The sequence below is a fragment of the Protopterus annectens genome, chromosome 6.part0 (assembly GCF_019279795.1).
Source record: "Protopterus annectens isolate FY-2018-M chromosome 6.part0, PAN1.0, whole genome shotgun sequence".
NCBI classification, from domain to species: Eukaryota; Metazoa; Chordata; order Ceratodontiformes; family Protopteridae; genus Protopterus; species Protopterus annectens.
The window spans coordinates 597,940,256-597,961,857 of record NC_056737.1 but is presented as its reverse complement, the minus strand read 5'-3'; the positions used below and the strand labels follow the sequence as shown (position 1 = coordinate 597,961,857).

The following is a 21,602-nucleotide window of genomic DNA, read 5'->3' as shown; positions in this document are numbered from 1 at the left end:
ATATATATACCTTTTCTTTCCTATAGCATTTTTAATGTATATACATGGAATAACTTATCAAATTTGATATAAAAATATGATACTACGTATGCATTAGGGAGAACTATAGGAACAAGCCCCTTTAAGGAATACATTGTTTAATTAATCAATTAAGACATGTTTTTAATATAAGGAAATAGGCTACAGCCTTAGTTGTCTTCTGAGGAAGTTGCTTACTATACAGCGACGAAAAGTGTATTTTTATTTTAGCGCTTCAAGTTTTTTTTACAATAAATAGGATTTATCACGATTGAAGCCTCACGAGAGCTCTTTACCAACCTCAACGCTTGGATTTACGTTAGAAACGCAAGCCTCTTTGGGTCTACTGGTTCTTTTTGCTAGTTTGTGTTGCCATTGGATTCAGCATTTGAGTTTATTTTTCTTTCCTGGCAGGAACTGTGCTTGCAGGTGAACTTGATACGTCAGAGCTGTGTTCCACAAGGTCATGGCTTGCCTGCATAGGTGATAAGAATGAGTGCCCTCTTGCTTGTTTATGTACCACATTACTGTGGTGTTGTCTGTCTTTAATAATAATTGTCCTGGATGCAGAAGGTCCTTGAAAGCTGTTAGAGCATTTTGAAAAGGCAACATCTCTTTTTGATTGATGTGAAGATGCATCTGGTCTGTGGTCCACTTGCCCTGAATGCATTTTCCTGCCATGTGTGCTCCCCAGGCGTAATCTGTTGTTAGAGTCTGCCTGGCTGTAGGTAGGGTAAAAGGCTGACCCTTGTTTAGGTGACATGCCTGTGCCCACCATCGAAACTCCTGTTGTAGGCAGGGAATCATTGGTATTACTTCTAAAACTGTGAGTGTTCCAAACACTTTTTAGATACAATTGTAATTTCTTCATATGCAGTCTGGCATATGGTATTAGTAGCATGCTGGATGCCATGAATCCCAGGGCCTGCAGAATTTTTCTTGCAGGGAGATGGGACTTTTTTTGCCAGTAGTTCAAAATATTGAGTTAGTTGAACTTGTTTGTCTGGCGTGAGGTAAGCCATCTGGGCCACTGTATTTAAGCTGGCACCCAGGAATATAATGTGTTGTGAGGGCACTAGTTTTGACTTCTTATCGTTTACTGTGTACCCTAGAGAAATTAGCAAGCTTTTTACAAACGCCAGATGCTGTAGAAGAATGTCCTTTGTTCTCTGCTTGAATGAGGCAGTAGTCCAAGTATGGATATATTTGAATTCCTTTTTGCCTGCAAAATGCAATTACTAAGACCTTGGGCGCAGCAGATAAAGGCAGTGCAAAGAACTGGTAGCGCATTGTACCAGCTTTGAATCTGAGGTATCTTCTGCAATTTTGTCTGATAGGGACATGCAGGTATGCCTCTGAGGTCCAGAGTAACAAGCCAAGCCTTCTTGCCCAGCATGAGTAGAAGTTGCTGTACTGTCAACATTTTGAATTTCAGAATATCCAGGTAAGTATTTAGAATTGAAAGGTCTAGTATGGGCCTCCAGGCCTTGTCCTTTCTGGGGACCAGGAAGAGTCTTGAGTAAAATCCTTGTCCTTGTTCCTGTTGTGGTACTTTTTGAATAACTCTCATGTCCATGACAGCTGAAATTTGTTTTTGTGCCTCTGCCCATTGATTTTGTGGCAGGTCTGGCATTCCTTTTAGCCTTGGTAAAGTATGAAAGTGGAACCTGTAACCTTGAGACACAACATTCAGAACCCATTTGTCTTGGGTGATTGTTTGCCAGTTTTGAGAAAAAAGTGCTAGTTTTCCCCCTAAGGGGGCTTCCATAAGGGAAGTGCTTAGTGTACGAAGGGGAAAGTCATTGTGACTGTTTCCTGTAAGGTTGAGACTTGTTCTCACCTCCTTTTGGGGTTGAGGTGCCCCACTGTCATTGTCTGTTTGAGACTTGGGTTGAGCTCTGCCTCTTGGGCGTCTGTATCTGCCTCTCTGTGGCCTGTCTGACACTGGAAAGGGCCAATTTCTGCTAAATCGAGGTGGCTGTACCTGTAAGAAATCCTTGACTGTTTGCATAGATTTAGCTTTATCCTCCATTTTCTTTAACACTTCTTCTGCCTTAACACCAAACAAGGTATCATGCTGTAAAGGAGCATCCAATAATTTTGCCTTAACATGATCAGGTAAACTCTGTTCTTTAACCAAGCATGTCTTCGAATCACAGAACCTGTAACTGCGGCTCTACAAGAGGCCTCTAAAGAATCAAAACCACATTGTAGAGTATGTTTTCCCACCTGTTCAACTGCATGCAATAAATCCTGCATTTCTTTACAATCTGGAACCTCTGAGGTTGCAAGCATTTTCTGTTTTATCTGAGCCATTAAATATTGTTGGTACTTAAACATGTGAAACTGGCAATTTAAAGCTCTTACTGCTAAAGTTGCAGAAGTGTATACTTTCTTCCCCCATCTATCCAAAGTTCTGGAATCTCTGTCAGAGGGTACTGGATTTTTTGCAATGGAAGCCTTAACCCCTTTTGGACCCTGGGAAATAGTTTCTGGATCAGCAGAAGGGTTTTTATAAAGAAACTTGTGAGAGGCAGGGACTCTATAATATCTATCTGGCTTGGCTGGTGCAAGGGGCAAAGAACCAGGAGATAAGCTGGATTCAGAGAACACATCATCCACAATATCTAGCACAGGCGGAATAGTCAGGGGCCTGTGCCGAGGCAATAAAAGGAAAATCCTGAGCCTTTTCTTGGATTCTGAGTAATCCTGACTTTCCCAATGGAAATGCTCCCTCATGGTAAGTAAAGTTTCCCCAAAAGAATAACCCTCAGGAGGAGAGGCTGAATGGACAGATTCTTCAGCATCAGAGCCCTCATAGGGGGGTAGAGAGTATCCCTGGTCTGAAGAGGAATCAGAAGAAATGGAAATCTGGTCAGAGGAATCATAGTCTGTATCCTGCCTAGGCCTTTTCTCAGGAGGGGGATGGGAACCCCTGATTAGAGTAATGAGGTCCTCGGCCATTTTAAGCATCTGTTTCTTAGGCATGGAGGACTGCCCAGGAGAATGCTGTACTTGTTTCTTTGTCTTTAATGGTACTTTTGTCTTGGATGTTGTTTTAATGATAAGTTGTGAAGATCTGAAAACACCCTCAGAAGCCGATGCCTGCTCAGCGACTCCAGACCCATCTGAGGGATTAGTTTCCGTAGGCCCAATACCTTGAGTTTCCAGAGGCCTAGTTGTCTCCACGTGGGAGTCGGAGGCGGCCTGTGGCTCTGAGGTAGCAGGTGTCAGGGGCTGCGAAAGCACCTCACTGAGAACCGGCGACTGGCCTAGAAGAGGTTTTGTCATCTGTTTTGGACCTCGGATGCCTGTCTTTATCCTTGTCCTTGTGTTTTTTCGGTATTGCGGTCGTCGGTTGATCCGACGGCATAGTATAATTGAACCTTCGGCCAAAGTAGTGCAAAGTAAAATTAAAACGTCTTTTTATAGTGCGTTTGTTAAATCTAACACAAAACTGACAACTAGTGATGTCGTGATCAGGGCCTAGGCATGGAATACAGTTAGAGTGGAAGTCCCTATGAGGTATTTGCTTCCCACAAGAAATACAATTATTAACTTTTTCTGACATCGGTCTGAGGCAAGAAAAAAAGTTTTCCCAACGGGGTACTTAGCTTTATTTAAGACTTTGGATCTGAAATTCGACTTCGGAAATCTCAGGAGTCGGCCGACCTGCACTTGCAAACTGCTTGTGCTTCGGGCACCGCGCGCCAAGAAAGACTGAAGAAAATGGCATCGGATGCATCCTATATACCCCTGGTGCAGTGACGTCAGGGAAGAAGCGACAGCAACAGACGCTGGACCAAGACTTTGGAACTCTGGCCGACTGCGGGACCACCTGACGGCAAGATAACCCCAAGTGTAATGACTGCAGCAATGTAACACTATGAACATCTCCGTCTGCAGAGATGGAAGCAGAGGGATCATCATATCCAGGTCCTGTGTGTGTTGACACCAAATGTTCTTGAGGTACCATTGCAATTTCCTCATATGCAGTCTTGCATATGGAATCATGAGAATACAAGATGCCACGAGTCCCAGAGCTTACAGGTATTTCCTTGCAGGGAGTTGGGACAGACTTGCCAAGTCCTTGAAGTAAACTGAAAGAGCTGTCTGCTTCTCCTGGGTGAGATGTACCATATGGGCGGCGGTGTTCAAACTCGCTCCCAGGAATGTTATCTCCTTGGATAGTACCATTTTTGATTTTTTCCTCATTGAGTGTGTAACCCAGGGAAGAGAGAAGAGTCTTTACGAATTCCAGATCCTTTAGTAGTTGTTCCTGAGAACTTGCTTTAATCAGACAGTCGTGCAGGTATGAGTAAATCTGAATTTTCTTCTACCTGCAAAAAGCAATGACTGGGGCCAGGCACTTTGTGAAGACTCTGGGAGCAGTAGATAAGCCAAAGGGCAGCGAAGAGAATTGGTAATGTTGCTTGCCCACACTGAAACGAAGATACTGCCTGCAACTTTCCCTGATAGGGATGAGCAGATAAGCCTCTGAGATCCAAGGTTACCAGCCAGGAATGCTTTTCTAGCACTGGTAGCAGAGTGAGCATTTTGAACTTTGGAATTACTAAAAAAGAGTTCAGAATAGAAAGATCTAGGATAGGATGCCAGGTGCCTTCTTTTTTTGGAACTAGGAAGCCTGGAATAAAAGCCCTGGCCTATCTGCTGAGCAGGAACTGATTCTATTGCTCCCAGATGAAACCAAGACAAAATTTGTTTTTCTACTTCTGCCCTTTGGTTTGGAGGAACGTCTGGGAATCCCTTGGGAGCTGGAAAGGTGTGGAAAGAAAACTTGCGCCCCAGGGACACCATTCCGAGCACCCATTTGTAGTCTGTGATAGAGGCCCAGACATCTGAAAAAGAAGCCAACCTTCCCTCTAAAGGTCTCTCCAGGCAAGCAATAACAGGCAGAAATTGTAAAAAGTCATTGAGAGTGTTTCGATTGAGATGCAGGCTTGGAGCTTCCCGCCTTAGAAGTGGAAGCCTGCCACTGCCTAGACCTTTGAGGGGTAGCTGCCTGCCCCCTAGAAGATTTGTAACCTCTAGTCCTGGAACGGTTCTGTCTGCTAGTATCAGGAAAGGTCAAACTCTTGGAAGGGTAATTCCCGCTAAAGCGAGGAGGTTGAATTTGCAGAAAATCCTTACAGTTTGCATGGACCTGGCATTATCCCCCATTTTCTTAAGTACTTCCTCAGCTTTGTTGCCAAAATGATTGTCTTTATGCAAAGATACATCCAAAAGCTTAGCCTTGACAGGTTCTAGAAGAGGCTGTTCTCTGAGCCAAGCGTGCCTTCTAATAACAGATCCAGTAGCCGTAGCCCTACTGGAAGCCTCAAGGATGTCAAAACCAAAATGCAAAGAATGCTTATTGACCAGAGTGGCTGAATTCAATAAATCCTGCACGTCTTTACTCTCTGCCAAGAGGTACATTTACTTAATAGCCTCCAAGGTGTGATGTTGGTACTTCAGCATATGAAAAAGGCAATTGGTAGCCCTAATAGCTAGGGTGGCAGAGGTCTAAACTTTCTTGCCCCACCTAAGTTCCTAGATTCCCTGTCTGAAGTAACAGGATTCCTGGTAACAGTGGCCTTAACTCCTTTAGGGCCCTGAGAAATAACCTCTGGATCCGCCAGCGGGTTCTTGAAAAGAAATAGATGAGAATCAGGGACTCTGTAGTACCTGTCAGGTTTCCTGGGAGCAGGGGGAACCGAATTTGGAGACGAGGAATTTTCCAGAAAAACATCACCAACAACTTCCAACAGAGGGGGAATAGCAAGAGGCTTATGCTGAGGTAGATCCAGAAACTCACTAATACGCTTCTTGGATTGGGGATAATCCTGGCTTTCCCATTTAAAATGTTCCCCAAGGGTATTTAAAGTGTCACCAAAAGAGAAATCCTCTGGAGGAGAGGCCAAAGGGTTGGATTCCTCTGCATCTGAATCCTCAAAAGGGAGAAAAAGCCTGAGAAAATTCCTCTTCAACAGCAGAAATGCTAGAAGAATCTGATCCTGAACAGGACAAAACCTCAGGAGAACCATCCCTACTCCGTTTAGGAGGATAAGGCTGAGAACTCCTAATAAGAGTTAACAAATTAGCCATTTTAACCATTTGGGATTGAGGGGAACTAGAAGGAACTGGAGCCTGGCTTTTCACAGGCTTACGAATTGAAGGTTTACCTGTAAGCCTGAAGGACTCGGGAAGGCTGGCAATCGCCGCTGTCGGAGCACAAAACAGAGTTCTCAGACCCCAGAGTCAGCGGTACCAGTTCCAGCAGAAGAGGCGACAGGTCAGAAGACAAACTGGAGGCCGAAGGCCTAAGGGACTCGTACTCAATCAAGGCCTGCGGTTGTACATCTGCGGACTGCAGGGACTGCGAAAGCATCTCACTGGCTCCCACCTAACTGACTTCCAACTTAAACTCATCAGAGGAATTAGTTTTCTGAGGCTTGTGACGGTACTTGTTCCTACGCTTTTTAGGAATATCCGAAACCTGAAGACTGGTGGATGCCATACCAACAAACGGAGGCCAAACTCGGAAATGCTAAGCCAAAATCATAGCCCGACGACAGATAGTATGTGGATTAAAGGAGGCACAAAGATTACAATTGGGAACGTTGTGATCAATGCCTAAACAGATAATGCAATAGGAATGAAAATCTCTATGGGGAATCTGCTTTCCACAGGTAAGGCAATTATTAACTTTTTCTGACATTCATTAAGGCAAGAAAAGAGGATCCCCAACGGGGTACTTAGCTGTAGTAGACTTCAACTCTTGTAGTCGGAAACCAACCACAGTAATCTGCTTACAGTCACTCGTGCATGAAAAGCTTCTGCTTCGGGCTCTGCAGCAAGGAAGACTGAGGAAGTGATGTCGGCTGCCTCCTTTTGTATCAGACGCCCTTACGTCCTTTACAACCGACAGCAGCTGACGTAATTTTTACTTACCTTTGGTATTCTGGCCAATCGAGGGCTACCGGGAGCCGGATAAACCATTAGTTAGGACTGCAACAGTGAAACAAGATGAACATCCAGGATTGTAACAGTGAATACCACTCTAACATCTACAGTTATGGTAAGTGTACACAACTGTACTATGTTCTTCGTGTTTCACTGCTGCACTCATCACACTTGGGTTGATTCCCAAAGCTGAAGAATGGGTGGAGGCAGTGAAGAAGAGTTGAGGTTGGCTAGTATGCCCTGCAGGACTGCTGTTGCAAATCCCACCCTGGATTTGAAAAAGATAGGCAGGTGGTAATGCTTAGTGAAGGTATGAAAAGAACTCCAAGTAGCAGCGTCCAGAATGTCCCTGGTAGGGACTGCTCTGAGAAAGGCTGCAGAAGTTGAAGTTGCCCTAGTGGAATACTTTCAGACTCCCTGAGAGGGTGGTTTCCCATGGTGTTTGTAATAGAAATGGATAGTGCGTGCTATCCATTTGGAGATGGTTTGTTTCGACATGGGTTTGCCCTCTGCCCCTGGTGCAAAGCTGACTAGTAAGTGGTCAGATTTCCTAAAGGGCTTAGTCCTATCAAGGTAGAATCTGAGCTGTTTGTGCAATTCTAAAGAGTGCAGGATCCCTTCCCCCTTATTTTGAGGATTAGGGAAGAAGGTGGGCAAATGGATAGATTGGTTGAGAGCTACACTGGACACCACCTTGGGCATGAAAGTTGGGTTAGTCCTGAGGGACACCCTGTCAGCATGAAAAATAATGAAGGGTTCCACAGCCATAAGTGTTTGTAGCTCAGACACTCTTCTAGCTGAAGTGATGGCCAGACGCAAGGCTGTTTTCCAAGAGAGGAATTTTGACTCTGTTGATGCTGCAGGCTCAAAGGGGGGTAGCGTGAGCTCTTCCAAACACAAAGTTAAGGTCCCAAGCAGGGGTGGGGACTCTTCTTGGTGGCCTTAAGTTGTTAGCCCCTCTCAGGAATTGCTTGATGAGAGGGTGAGAGAAGAGAGGTGGCTCAGTGCTGTAATGAGCAGAGATGTCAGAGGCATGGATCTTAATGGAGGAGAAGGAGAGGCCTCTGTGGAGTAGGTCTACTAGATAATCCAGGATGACAGGTAAGGAGGGTGCGCTGCATCCACTCCTTTAGTGCAAATCCAGGAACAGTACCTTTTCCACTTGTCAGCATAGGATTTCCTTGTACTGGGTCGTCTGGCTTCACGTAGGACATCCAGTACCTGCTTGCTTAAGCTGGCCAATGGAGGAGAAGTCAAGGGATAAGCCAAGGCTGCAAGGTTCAGGGTCTGCAACTGTAGATGCAAGAACTGTCCCTCCTGCTGAGTCAGGAAAGTAGGGATTTGGGGTAGGTGCCATGGAGGCAATGGTGATAGACTGTGCAGTATGGGTACCAGTGTTGGCAAAGCCAGTCTGGGGCAATCAGCACTGCCCTTAGTCTTTCCTCCCCTATCTTGAGTAATACTCTTGTAAGAAGAGGTAGAGGGGGAAATGCATAGATTGAGAGGTTTGCCCACTGGAAGGATAGGGCAGCCACTTTCCTGGCCTTGCTGCGAGGTACCCTGGTGCAGAATTTGCTGAGCTGGTGGTTGTAGGGGGAGGCAAATAGGTCCAACTTCAGAGTACCCCATTTCTGGGTCACAAGGCTGAAGGTGTTGTGGTTTAATTGCCACTTGTGGGGTCTGGGAGATTTCTGCTTAAGTTGTCTGCCAGAGAGTTTTATTTGCCTGACAAGAACTGAGCTTGCAGGTGAATATGCATGGCTGAGGCCATGTTCCACAGGGCCATGGCTAACCTGCAGAGTGGATTAAGAGTGCGTTCCCCCCTGCTTGTTTATGTAGCACATCACTGTGGTGTTGTCGGTTTTTATTAGTAAGGGCCCTGGTGAGAGTAGGGATCTGAAAGCTGTCACAGCGTGCTGAACAGCTAGCATCTCCTTTTGGTTGATGTGCAGATGAATTTGATTTGGGCTCCAGTGGCCCTGAATGCACCTGCTGTCCAGATGTGCACCCCAGGCATAATTTGATGCATCTGTGGTTAGGGTCTGGGCAGCATGGGGTTGTGTAAAGGGAAGCCCCTTGTTGTGGCTGCATGCTGCTGCCCACCAAAGGAACTCTTTCCTTAGACAAGGTATCACAGGTATGATTGTTTCCAGGTCCTGAGAATGATGGCACCAAAGACTTTTTAAGTACCACTGAAGTTTCCTCATATGCAGTCTGGCATATGGAATTAGTAGAATGCAGGAGGCCACAAACCTTAGAGCCTGCAGGATTTTCCTTGCAGATAGCTGGGTTCTGGTGGCCATTTGAGCGAAGTAGCCTGTCAGACAGTCTTGCTTTTCTGGAGTAAGGAATGCCATCTGGGATGCTGTGTCCAAGCTTGCTCCCAGAAATACAATTTTTTGACCGGGGATTAGCTTGGATTTCTTTTTGTTGATAGTGTACCCCAGCGAGGTTAGAAGGTCCTTCACAAATGTCAGGTGCAGCAACAGCTTTGTCTGCCTGAATTAAGCAATTGTCCAAGTAGGGGTAAATTTGAATATTTCTCTGCCTGCAATAGGCAATGGCTGGAGCCAGGCATTTTGTGAAAATTCTGGGAGCTATGGATAAGCCAAAGGGAAGACCAGAGAACTGATAATGCATAGATCCTGCCCTGAAACGAAAATATTTCCTGCAGGAGTCCTTTACTGGGATGTGCAGATAGGCCTCCTTTAGATCTAGGGTGGCTAACCAGGCATCTTTGGACAGCATAGGGAGAAGCTGCAGGAAGGTGTTTAGAATGGATAGATCTAAGACTGGGCACCAGGTGCCCTCTTCTCGGTACCAGGAAAAGTCTGGAATAAAAACCTTGGCCTATCTGTTCTGCAGGAACAGGCTGAACTGCCCTTATGGACAGCAGGGACTGAACTTGTTTTTTTGCCTTTGCCCACTGGTTTGAAGGAAGATCTTGGAACCCTTTTGGGGTTGGCAGTGAATGGAAATAAAATTTGTACCCCTGGGATACTATGTTGAAGACCCATCGATCGTTGGTGATGGAGGTCCAGTTTTTTGCATGGTGGGCAAGGTTTCCTCCTAGGAGCACGAGCAATTGGGCAGAGGTGAGGGGTGGAGTTGAAAAGTCATTGTGAATTCTTTCCGTAAGGGGGTGGCTTAGCACTCCCTGCTTTAGAAGTGGAGGTACTCCATTGCTTACATCTCTACATACCCTGAGACTGTAATCTGGGGGGGTCTGTTTCCCCTGGGTCTAGTTTGAGATGTCCTTGAGGGTGCTGGAAAGGACCAATGTTTTGAGGGGCAATGGCTGCTAAATCTTGGAAGCTGCACATGCAAAAAATCTTTGACCGTCTGCATAGACTTAGCCTTTTCTTCCATCTTTTTTAGAACCTCTTCTGCTTTGGTGCCAAACAGATTGTCCTTGTTCAGAGGAGCGTCTAATAATTTTGATTTGACATGGTCTGGCAAGATCTGCTCCTTAAGCCAGGCATGCCTTCTAAGTACAGAACCTGTGACTGCTGCCCTGCAAGATGCTTCTAGGACGTCAAACCCATATTGCTGGGTACGCTTGCTGACTTGGCTTGCAGAATACATAAGCTCCTGTAATTCTTTACTTTCTGCACAGTCAGGAAAGGTAGATAACTTTTGCTTAATGAGTTCCATAGTATGTTGCTGATATTCCAGCATGTGGAACTGACAATTTAATGCTCTAATGGCATTGGTTGCAGAGGTGTATACTTTTTTACCCCATCTGTCTAAAGCTTGGGAATCCCTGTCCGAAGGGGTGGGATTCTGAGCTGTAGTCGCTTTTATTCCTTTAAGGTCCTTGGGAGATGACCTCTGGGTCAGAAGTAGGATTTTTGAAGAGAAATTTGTGAGTCAGGGACTCTGCAGTACCTGTAAGGTTTCCTTGGAGCAGGGGTTAAAGTATCAGGAGTTAAAATGGATTCCATAAAGATATCATCTACAACATCCAGAATAGGAGGGATAGCTAAGGGTCTGTACTGTGGTAGATCTAAAAATTTCGAGTCTCATTTTGGACTGAGGATAATTCTGGCATTCCCAATAGAAATGCTGTCTCAAAGTATGTAAGGTTTCATCAAAAGAAAAAGAATCCTCTGAAGGGGAGGCAGAAAGAATGGATTCCTCTGCATCTGAATCCTCATAGGCAGATAAGGGCATGTCTTCATAATCAGAAACCTCAGAGTCGTCGGACCCTTGGTCAGATAAAGCTGCTGGAGACAAGTCTCTTTCTCTTTTAGCAGGGAAAGGTTGGCTTCCCCTAATCAGCATGATCAGGTCTTCTGCCATTTTAAGCACCTGAGATTGTGGCAAGGAAGCAGGCGTTTGAGATTGGGTCATCGTTTTTTTAGACGTAGCTTGGACTCTTGGCCTTAGAAACTCAGTAGTTTTAGAAAGAACTGAAGACATGAAAGAAGTCGTCGGTTTGTGTCGAATATCGGTAGTGCGAAGGCTTCCTCAGAAGCCAGTGCCTGCACAGCGGCTCCGGACACATCCAAGGTAAAGACATCTGCAGGCTCCATAGTCAAAGAAGAGTCTCATGGCATACCGGACCTCCGAATGGGTCTCGGTAGCGGCCTGGGAATCCATCGAAGCAGGCATGAGGGGCTGCGAAAGAGCCTCACTGAGTACCAGCAAACTGGCGACTAGCTTAACAGAAGTGTCGTCAGCAGTTTTGGACCTGTGCGGTCTGTCTTTATTCTTACATTTTTTCGAAAGATCGGTAGTCGGATGGCTTACTGAAGCCATTTCAGAATACGGAGATTGAGAACGAAAGTATTTAGCTACAATAAGGACCTGACAACGAACAGCTTGGGCATTGAACAAAGCACAAAACCGACAGCGAGGTATGTCGTGGTCTGGACCTAAACAGGTGACACAGTAAGAATGGAAATCTCGGTGTGGTATTTGCTTTCCACAGGCGAGACAACTGTTAACTTTTTCTGACATTGGTTAGAGCAAGAAAAAAGGATCCCCAACGGGGTACTTAGCTTTAGAAGACTTCAAGATGATTCAATTTCGAAAACGAAAACTCAGGTAGTGGGCAACTGGCACTTGTGTGAACTGCTTCTGCTTCGGGCTCCTTGGCAAGAAAGACTGATGTAATGGCATCGGCTGCCTGTTTTTATACCTCCGACGACCTGACGTCAGTACTGATGTGACAGCAACCGAAGCAGAAATACTAAGCCTCTGGTATTCGGGCTGACTGAGGGCTACCCCTGGCAGGATACCCAAAAGTGTGATGACTGCAGCAGTGAAACACGAACATCTTCCTCTTCTTGACATACTGGTTCACGTTGCTTAGATCCAAAATGGGTCTTGGCTGTCCTGTATTCATTGACACTAAAAGGAAGCTGGAGTAAGTTCCAAATTCTATCTGGTCAGATGGGACCTCCTAAATGACTTTCTTCTGTAGCAGCTTTTGTATTTCCTGTACTGCATCTTCCCTCTGACAGGGTGAAATGTAGGGAATTTCCTCTTTTGGATAGGGGGAAGGGAAAATAATATGTAGTAACCTCTGGATTCAATTCTTAACACCCATTAATTTTTTGAGATGTTCGTCCAGATGTCTAGGTGCAAACAGAAATGACCCCTGACTGCCTCCAGAGATGGAGAGTTGGGCAGCACTTCAGGACAGCTGATAGGGCCTATTGGAAAAGGAATCTCAGAAGCCCTGATTCTGTGAGCCCCTTCTGCCTCTACAGCAACGTCTTCCATTCAAATTTCCTCTTCTGCCTCTGGAGGAATTATCCCTGCACGAATCCTGGAAAAGTCCCTGAAATTCTGGAACCACATCTTCCTACCACCTCGTTGGTTTCTACAGAAAGACCATTGAGGAGTAAAAAACTTGAGTCCTATGGCAGAACTTTCCCTCTTGTCTGCTGCGGGTAAGCATGCCTTTAACTGACGGCTTGAACAAGGAACTGCCAAAGGGAGCACTGACAAAGGACGTCTTGAAGGGCTCTGTAAAATCGCATAGCAGCATCCAAGCACGTCTCCCTTCTGGCTATGCCTGAACCGGCTGCTTGTGAGGTACCTTCCGCTGCATGAGATATCAGCCTCATCGATGTATTCGAAATGGATAGAGTGGCCAGTTGAGAGGAAGTCTTTGAAATCCTCCATGGACATGGACTCCAAGAGAGTGTTTTGACAGTTCCTTTGTCAAACCTCTCTGTAGCCAAATGAAGTGAGCCAAGTAGTTTAACGACCTGCCGCCACCACTATAGCATCAACCAGGACTCCCTTGCTCAAGTGAGTTCTATCAGCAGGAGGAACCAGAAATTTGTCCGGATACTTGGAGTAGGTTTGACAGTATCCGGATCCTTCTAAGCCTGGCGGGAAACCAAAAATCAATCAATTCATCTGTTGGGCGGGGGGGCACCCAAGACGTAGATGATCCAGAAATGAAAGCCTCCAGAAACGCACATTCTTCAGGAAGAGGAGATTAGGAAGACTAACCAGCCTTCTGTTTGAAGGCTGAGAATATCTTCAAAGGTGATGTCATTGGGTGGCAATCTTGAGGATCCTTCTCCCTCATAAAAATTAGTTTCTTCCACAAGAGATTCCATGGGCGAGTCTGTGCGCCTCCTCTTACACATCCTCTTCCGAGGAACCTCCTCCATGGGATGTTCAGGAGAGGTATCAGAAGGGGGAAATTCTTCAAGGGGAACTGTCTGGAAACTTCCCGCAACTGGCTGTCCCTATGGAACAGGTCTGATAGGCTCAGAGCTCGGAACCAAAGGTGGGAGATAGGTAAGATCCGAGGTAAGATCCGAGGTAAGAGAGGACGGTTCTCTGTGGTGAGAGAAAGCCCTTTCTACCACCTTGAATACCAAAGGACCAGGGGAAACTAACCCCCCCCCGGACCGAAGTCCCTGAGGAAGAAAGGTTGGGATTGCCTCGCATCCAAGCTCTCCAGGGCCAAGGCTCCAAGACAAAGGGATGGATCCGACAAAGTCAGGGCCAAACCCAACCCCTCAGACTTGGCTCCAACCTCTCGAATCAGAGACCCGCTCAAAGACACCATCATTGTCAAAGAAGGTATTTTCCTTGGATCTGAAGCGAACCTCTTGGGGATCTCATATCCTAGGCTCCAAAGCCACCGGTCGGATTGGAGAAGGAAAGAGAATGGACTTAGCAGATGCACTCACGGATCCAGGAGGGGACGGAGTTGGCAGGACCCCCATCTGGATCGGAGCCCTGAGAAATTTCATCATCCTATCCACATCCACCTCTATCAAACTCTCAAAGACCTGGAAGATGCTGTGGATGAGGGTCTGGAGAGTTTCCTCAGAGTTTGAAAAAGTTAAGTGGGCAGAGAAGAAGAAACCGGTTTCAGTGCATATTCTGAAGTCAGACTTCTACAAGATGAACTGGTTGTCGGATCCAAGGGCTTAGGATCCAAAAAAGTAGTAGATGGCAAGGGGGAAATGACAATAGAAGCTGAACCTTTCAGATCTGATGTAGCCTTTGGATCTGAAGATGATCCAAGAGGTTTCCAATCAGAGGTGGTCGGATCCGAAATTTTTCTAATCTTTTCCAATGGCTCAGAAAAAGACCTAGGGGACTCCTGAGGATATCTCTTTTCTGGCATCCGAAGAAACTTGTTTGGAAGTGTTTTGGAAGGGGTTTGAGACCCAGAAGAAGCAGGTAGCAACCCTTTTAAAATCAGTTTATTGCGTCTGTCTGATAATGTCCTGGGATTAAAAGTGGAGTAAATGGGACAACAGGAATCAAGATGGTCTGGTCCTAGGCAATACATGCACTTCTTGTAGGCATCTGAGTTTGGGAACTTATGCCCACAAGAAGTGCACTTTTTTAAGCCAGTTGGTTTCTCTGGCATGGTAAGGGAGAAAAGCACAGCATAACCAAAGAAGAAAGTTCACCATAAACAAAATAGTAACAGTTTTTTTTTTTTTTTACAACAATAGCCTAAGAAAGGAAAGGAGAAAGGAATACCAGCTATGGTATTCTGTAGAATACCTAAAAAGGTAAGGAAAGAGAAGTACCAATAATGACACCAAGAACTACTCAAACTGAGTAAAAATGCGATATGAACCTAATTGATAAATTCAAAATGGACTCTAGGGTAGCCAACTGAGAAGCAACCTTATCTTGGACTTGGTCAGATACGGCTCCTACCAGGGTATCTGATAATTCCTTTCCTTAATCAGATTCCTTTGGAGTCTGGTGAAGTGTGCCATAAAGTTCAAAGGCCATAAGGCAAAGGTCAATCAAGCATAAACCAGCTTTCCAAACCTATCCATCGCCCAAGACTTTACTGGGAGGATGGGTAGTAGAACTTTCCTCTGTCCGTTCCATTTTTGTGGCCACCTCTACCACCATGGCATCTACCAGCAATCCCTTTGCCCAGAACTGATGGTTCTCAGGTGCAGTTAGAATTCTGTCTGGCCTCTTGGGGAAGGGGTTCCTTGGTGTCAGCAGCCTTCCACACCCACTACAAGATCAACTTAATGAGCTTGTCAGCAGGTGGAGTTACCCAAAAGGTAGATGGTTGAGCGCCAAACGCTTGTGGGTATAGTGACTCCTCCGAACAGGGCTTTTAGGACATCCAGCTATTTCTCTATTTAAGGATGTCTCCAAAGCAGACATCTTCCAGGGGTGACTGTGAAGAACCCTCTCCTTCATCAAAATCAATGTCCTCTGTGATGGATTCCTCAGAGGAACCTAAACCTTTCCTCTTACACTTCCTCTTCTGAGGAACCTCCTCAGTGGGATGATCTGGGGAGGTATTAGAAGAGGACAAAACCTGAACAGGTGACTCCTGTGGTTTCGGCACTTGCTTTCCAAGTGTTGGGATTGGTTGATGCTCTGGATGAGGGGAGGGATCGGGGAACTGCTCTGACTGGGGAAGAGCCGACTGGATGGCCACAGCGGACAGGGCCCGCTCCACGTTTTGGAAGTCTTGTGTACTTGCAGCCATGTTGGGTCAGAGGATTGGATCCAAGCCCATTTGTGAGGAATAATGAAAACGTCAGATCTTCAATTTTACACCTAATATAGAACATCCTGAATATACAAACAACCATAACTTACAAGAAAATTAACAGCATACTTTCATAAACAATAACGATGGAAAACTGTTACATTAGTTGCCATATAGACCAACCAGTTTAACTATGTTATTTGAACTATAACCATTACTTTTTTAAAGAGGACACATGATGAGAATTAAGTAAGTGAAACTAGCCAAGCTAAACCTATAGAAGTCCCCACACTGGTACATGCTGACAATTCTCCAAGTGACCGCCTGTGGCAAATCAGTATGTTAAGTAAAAGAAGCTTGCTTGTTTTGGATCCATAAACAATATTCATAATCCTTCCAGAAATACGGCTCACAAAAAAATCAGCGCTGTTTCTCAGCAGATGACTTCTGATTTCTTACTACAGTGGTGTGGTGTGACAATTATTTTTTAAAGAACTACATATTAGAACAAATCACTTTTCTGTTGCTACTTTCAGAGCATCCACACTTGGCTGACAAATTACTTTTACTTCAAGACACTAGTTCAATGTTTTATGTGACAGTTTTCTAGATCTGAATTTCTGCTTTCAATGTTCCTTGCACATACACAAAGTTCTTTGAATCTCAGACTGAGGAACTAAACCGGACTTTGTCATGTGAGATAAAAGATCCACTCAAGTACACTAACCACAACTGTTATACAAATTTCTAATCCCCTTTCACATTTTTTGCATTACTTACATTAAAAACAACCCTACTTTCTTTACCTTTTCATTTGCCCTGGGCATTTCTGCCAAGTAGCTCATAATATTTTAACTGATGCTCTCAACATCCAAGCAGATAGGCAAATGCTGAAATTCCCTGTAAGACAAGACTTTAAGACATCAATTAAAATGCATTCCCCTCCCAAATTCCAGACTGTGCAGCACCTAATCTCCTAAACTGTGCAAAAGCTTCCACATTACACATTAACACACAGATGTACCGGTCAATCACCTTGCCCAAGGTGCATGGCAAACTGTAAATTAATGCATTTTCAATAATGATAATGCTATACACATTTTCTTAGGTTAGTACAAGAACCAGTCAGAAAGCCAGATAATTGCTTATAGCCATGTTTAAGACCATACAAAATAGCTTAATGCATATATTAAACAAAAACATCAAACTTCAACTCACCCCACGGATTACTTTTCCCATCCCAACTTTAAAACTTAAAGGTTTGTTTGCCTGTTTCTTCTTTTTTGAACCTGGAAATAGAATGTATAGTAAACATTTAAGACAATTTTAACAAAAGTTTATTTTATTAAGATTGCTACATTAAGTAACACCATTTTGCTGCTATACATCTTTGAAAATACTTTATCTGTAAACAAAATAAATAAAATCATTAATTAAAAGGTCATGAGACTTGCTATACAACTTAACCAATCTAAGACAGAGTTCAACTGATAGAAATATTTTGCAGTCAGCAGAAAAGCTCAAATCTTTCAGGAATTTTAAAGGCAAGTGGACATGCCACACAGAACTCAGACCTGTCCAAGCAAACTATATGTCATCTGTATAATGACCACAGAAACCTTGATACAGATGTCTTTCATACCGCCAAAGAACCACTCTTGAATATGCAGCAGTTACCTAGGATAGAAAAAGAACTTATGTACTTACAACGTTCCATCTGTGCTGTCCATCTTCATTTACATATGGGTTCAGTTCTGAATATTGGGACAGACTCAGCCGTTACTATAGCTCGCAAGAACCAAAAACTCTCGAGCTCAAGTCCTACACAGAATTCTCCTCTCCAATTAACCTGAAATCGAATTTGCAGACAGAAAATATAATACTAACAACACCTTTATGGAGACCACATCTGGCATCATGGGCAAAAAATTGTATAACTAGGATCATAATTCATTCCACCAAGAGGTCTGAAAGGAAGGGGGATGGAGAATGGAGAGCCAAGGACAAAAAGATGGACAACACAGATGGAACGTTATGGTAAGTACATAACTTCTTATATGATTTTGACAATCTTCATTTATCCTTGACATACGGGACAGAATCCCAAGTTACCTCAGATCTTGGGAGGACAACTCATGGAAGGATATTCTTGAGCACCACAGAACCAAATGACACTTTTCCTAGAGCCAAATCCAAGTTGTAATGGATAATAAAGGTATATAGGGTAGCCCATGTTGCGGCTGCTCAAATCTAGTCAGTGGAAGCCTTAGACTGGAACACTGCTGAAGTAGCAATGGCTCTGGTAGTGTGTGGCTTAACAGGCCCAGGTAAACTCAGTGACTTTGATAACTGACTTGCCCAATTTAGTACTTGAAAAGGAAACAAATAGCTGTTCAGACTTCCTTATGTCTTTTGTTCTATGAACACAAAAGTGTAATTGTCTATGAACGGTTTTAGTAAATGTAAGCAGTACTTTCCTTTGTTTGAGAAATTGGGAAAAATATTAATAAATTGACAGCCTGATTAATATTCTTTTCTGAAGCCACCTTTGGCAAAAAGTAAGGGTTTGTTCTCAGTGAAACCCTGTTTCTGTGAAATATCAAATAAGGTGGTTTTTGCATGATAAAGCTTGAATTTCAGAAATCTATTTGGCAAAAGTTATCACTTCCAGGAGTATAGTTTTCTAAGACAGGAATTTCAAGGCGCAGTCAGCAGCAGGCTCAAAGGAGGAATGAACTACATTCTGTAATAACAAGTTTAATTCCAAAGGTGTACACGGATCCTTATTATTGGGGTATTATCATCATCAAGGACCCTTTTAAGAATGCTTTGCAAAGACTATGAGAAATTAATGAACATTCTTTAAACCCATTATGAAAATGAGGCTGCCGTTAGTTGAATCCTGACAGCAGAGGAAGAGGCCACTGCTTCAAACAGCAAAGCTAAAAATTCTAAGATTTTATCAACAGGAGCAGAGAAGGGATCAATGTTACCATGAGCCCAGAAGGAAAATCTCTTCCATTTACTACTGTAGAGTTTTCTGGTGACGTCTAGCAGGAGGCGAAAATAATCCTACGAACTGGGGAAGAAAGTTTATTACACCTGGAAATCAATGGAACTGGAGAAGCCAAGCTGTGAGCTTCAGGTTTTGAAGGTTTGGATGAAATATTCCCTCTTGATGAGATAGGAGATCTGGATCTGGGTCCAGAGCCCACGGTAGTTAAATCGTAAAAGGCCAAAGAAAGAGCAACCAAATCTGTTGAGGCCAGCAGGGACCAATAATGAGGATCACCTTGCTCTTCAGCCTGATTGCTTTCTTTAGAAACTGAGGAATTAATGGAAAAGGGGGAAAGGCGTACAGGAGTCTGGAGGGCCAATTGTGTAGAAGCATGCCTATCTGGGACTTGCCCCTGAGGGGGGACAACAGCAAAGTAGCTACTGCACTTGGTGCTCAGGGGCGATGGAAAAAGGTCGCAACACGGCTGGCCCCAGTGATGAAAGATCTTTTTCGCCACTCTGGGATTGAGAGACCATTCGTGTGGCAGAATAATTTACTCAGTTCGTATGCTATCACACTGGAAGTACCGGGAATATGCACTGCTATCATAAAGCAGCTGGAAGAGATCACCCACTGCCAGACCCTGAGTGCTTCCTGACAAAGGGGGTATGACTTGGCTCCTCCCTGTTTGCTTGATGTATCAAACTACCGACAAAACTGTCTATCTGAATTGCAATTTTTCCAAGAGGGAGAGCAGTTTGAAAGGCCTGCAATGCTAAAAGCAATGCTCTCAGCTCCAGAACACTGAAATGCAAGCTGGCCTCCATGGGGGAATCAAGTGCCTTGAGCCATCTTCCCAGATAATGCGCCAACACCCCATTTTGGAGGCTTGCGTGGTCACTATGGCTTGGGGCTGATATGGGACAAAGGGACAGACCAGGAGAATTTCCTCTGACTGAATCCACCAAGCTAGGTCTTTCTTGCAACAGTTAACCAAAATCTGGTCTGACACTGGCTGATACAGAATTGACCACTGCAGAACTGTCATGTGAAACCTCGCCAGGGGAACGAACGTGACGGCCGCTGCCATCGAACCTAGTGCTTGCGGAACTAGTCATACGGCTACTCTCTTGCTTCTGATAACTTTTTTCACTTGGGTCCTAATCTTTTGCAATCTCAGATTAGGAAGGGAGGCTATGCAAGTACTGGTATTTAGTACTGCTCCTATGAACTCTACAGTCTGTGTGGAGTCAGGTGTGATTTTTCGTAATTTATGGTAATCACCAGGTTGGCACAAATCTGAAGAATGTAATCTCTTACTTGTTCTAGTAGATGCCTGGTGGTAATGAGCCAGTCGTTTCAGTATGGAAACACCTGGAATCTGCGCAGTCTCAAGTGAGCTGCTACTACTGCCATGCATTTGGTGAACACCCTGGGGGCTGTGATGAGACCAAAGAGCAGGGCTCTAAACTGTTAATGACTGGCTCCCAGTCGATAGCAAATCTCCTGAAGCACTTGTCCATTTTGATGTGGTAATACACATCCTGGAGATCTATTGAGCACATCCAATCGTATTTCTCTGGAAACTGGAGAACAGACTGAACCGCGACCCCTGTTTTTGAGTAACTCTGGATTCTACTTGGTCTGGCAGGACCTCTTAGAGGACTCTTTTCTAGCAGTTTTTGTATTTCTATTACTGCTGGCTTCCTCTGACTGGGTGGAACACTGGGGATTTTCTTGCAACTGTGAGGAGGTAGAAGAAAGGGTACGGTGTACCCTCTGGTTATAATCCTCTGCACCCAAACATCGGAAGTTATCTGAAGCCTCCTCCAACTTCTTCCAGAGGAAGGCAATTAGGCCCCCCTTTCAGGAGCACTGATAGGGATTACCAGGAAAGGTACCCTTGGAACTCTTGATTTTGTGGGCCACCTCTACCACATGGATGGAGTCTTCCATTGAAGCTCCCTCCTCTGCCCCTGAGGGAGCCACTGCCACGTGTGTCCTGTAAAGGCCCTTGAGACTTTTTGAGAACTACATTTTCCCACTCCTCTGGTAACTCAAAAAGAACAGCTGAGGAGCAGAAAATGGTATGCCCACTACAGAAAGGTTCTTTCCATCCTTTTCACACCTGGACAATGTTTTTCAAACTTCAGGGCCAGAAAGGGACGATCTGTCGAAGGGGGCATTGACAAATGAAGACTTGAATGGCTCCGCAAATTTACACAAGAGCATCCAAGCAGGTCTCCATATGACTATGCCTGATCCTGCTGCTCTAGTTGGCCCTTCGGCTGCATGCGATATGAACCTCATGGACGAATTCAAAATGGACTCTAGGGTAGCCAACTGAGAAGCAACCTTATCTTGGACTTGGTCAGATACGGCTCCTGCCAGAGTATCTGATAATTCCTTAATCAGATTCCTTTGGAGTCTGGTGAAGTGCGCCATAAAGTTCAAAGGCCATAAGGCAAAGGTCAATGAAACAAACCAGCTTTCCAAAAGTACAGTTTTGTACCTACCATAAATGTAGATGTTCGAGGATCCACATTGCTGCAGTCCTAACTATTGGGTAGTCCGCTGTCCCAGTCGGCCCGAATACCAAAGTATATGGCTGACGTCGGTCAAGGCGCATTAGACTGACGTCAGTACGTCAGTGTACTAATGCGC

At 44.7% G+C, this 21,602-nt stretch overlaps 1 protein-coding gene across 1 annotated transcript in view; it reads right to left on the bottom strand.

Annotated features, from left to right (window-relative positions):
- Positions 1-21,602, bottom strand: part of FKBP3 (FKBP prolyl isomerase 3) — a gene marked incomplete in the record, with an annotated part of 570,007 nt that overhangs the window by 225,093 nt on the left and 323,312 nt on the right. The window contains 1 exon segment of the mRNA XM_044074268.1: positions 17,159-17,229. Within this exon segment, the coding sequence (XP_043930203.1) occupies positions 17,159-17,229 (71 nt within the window).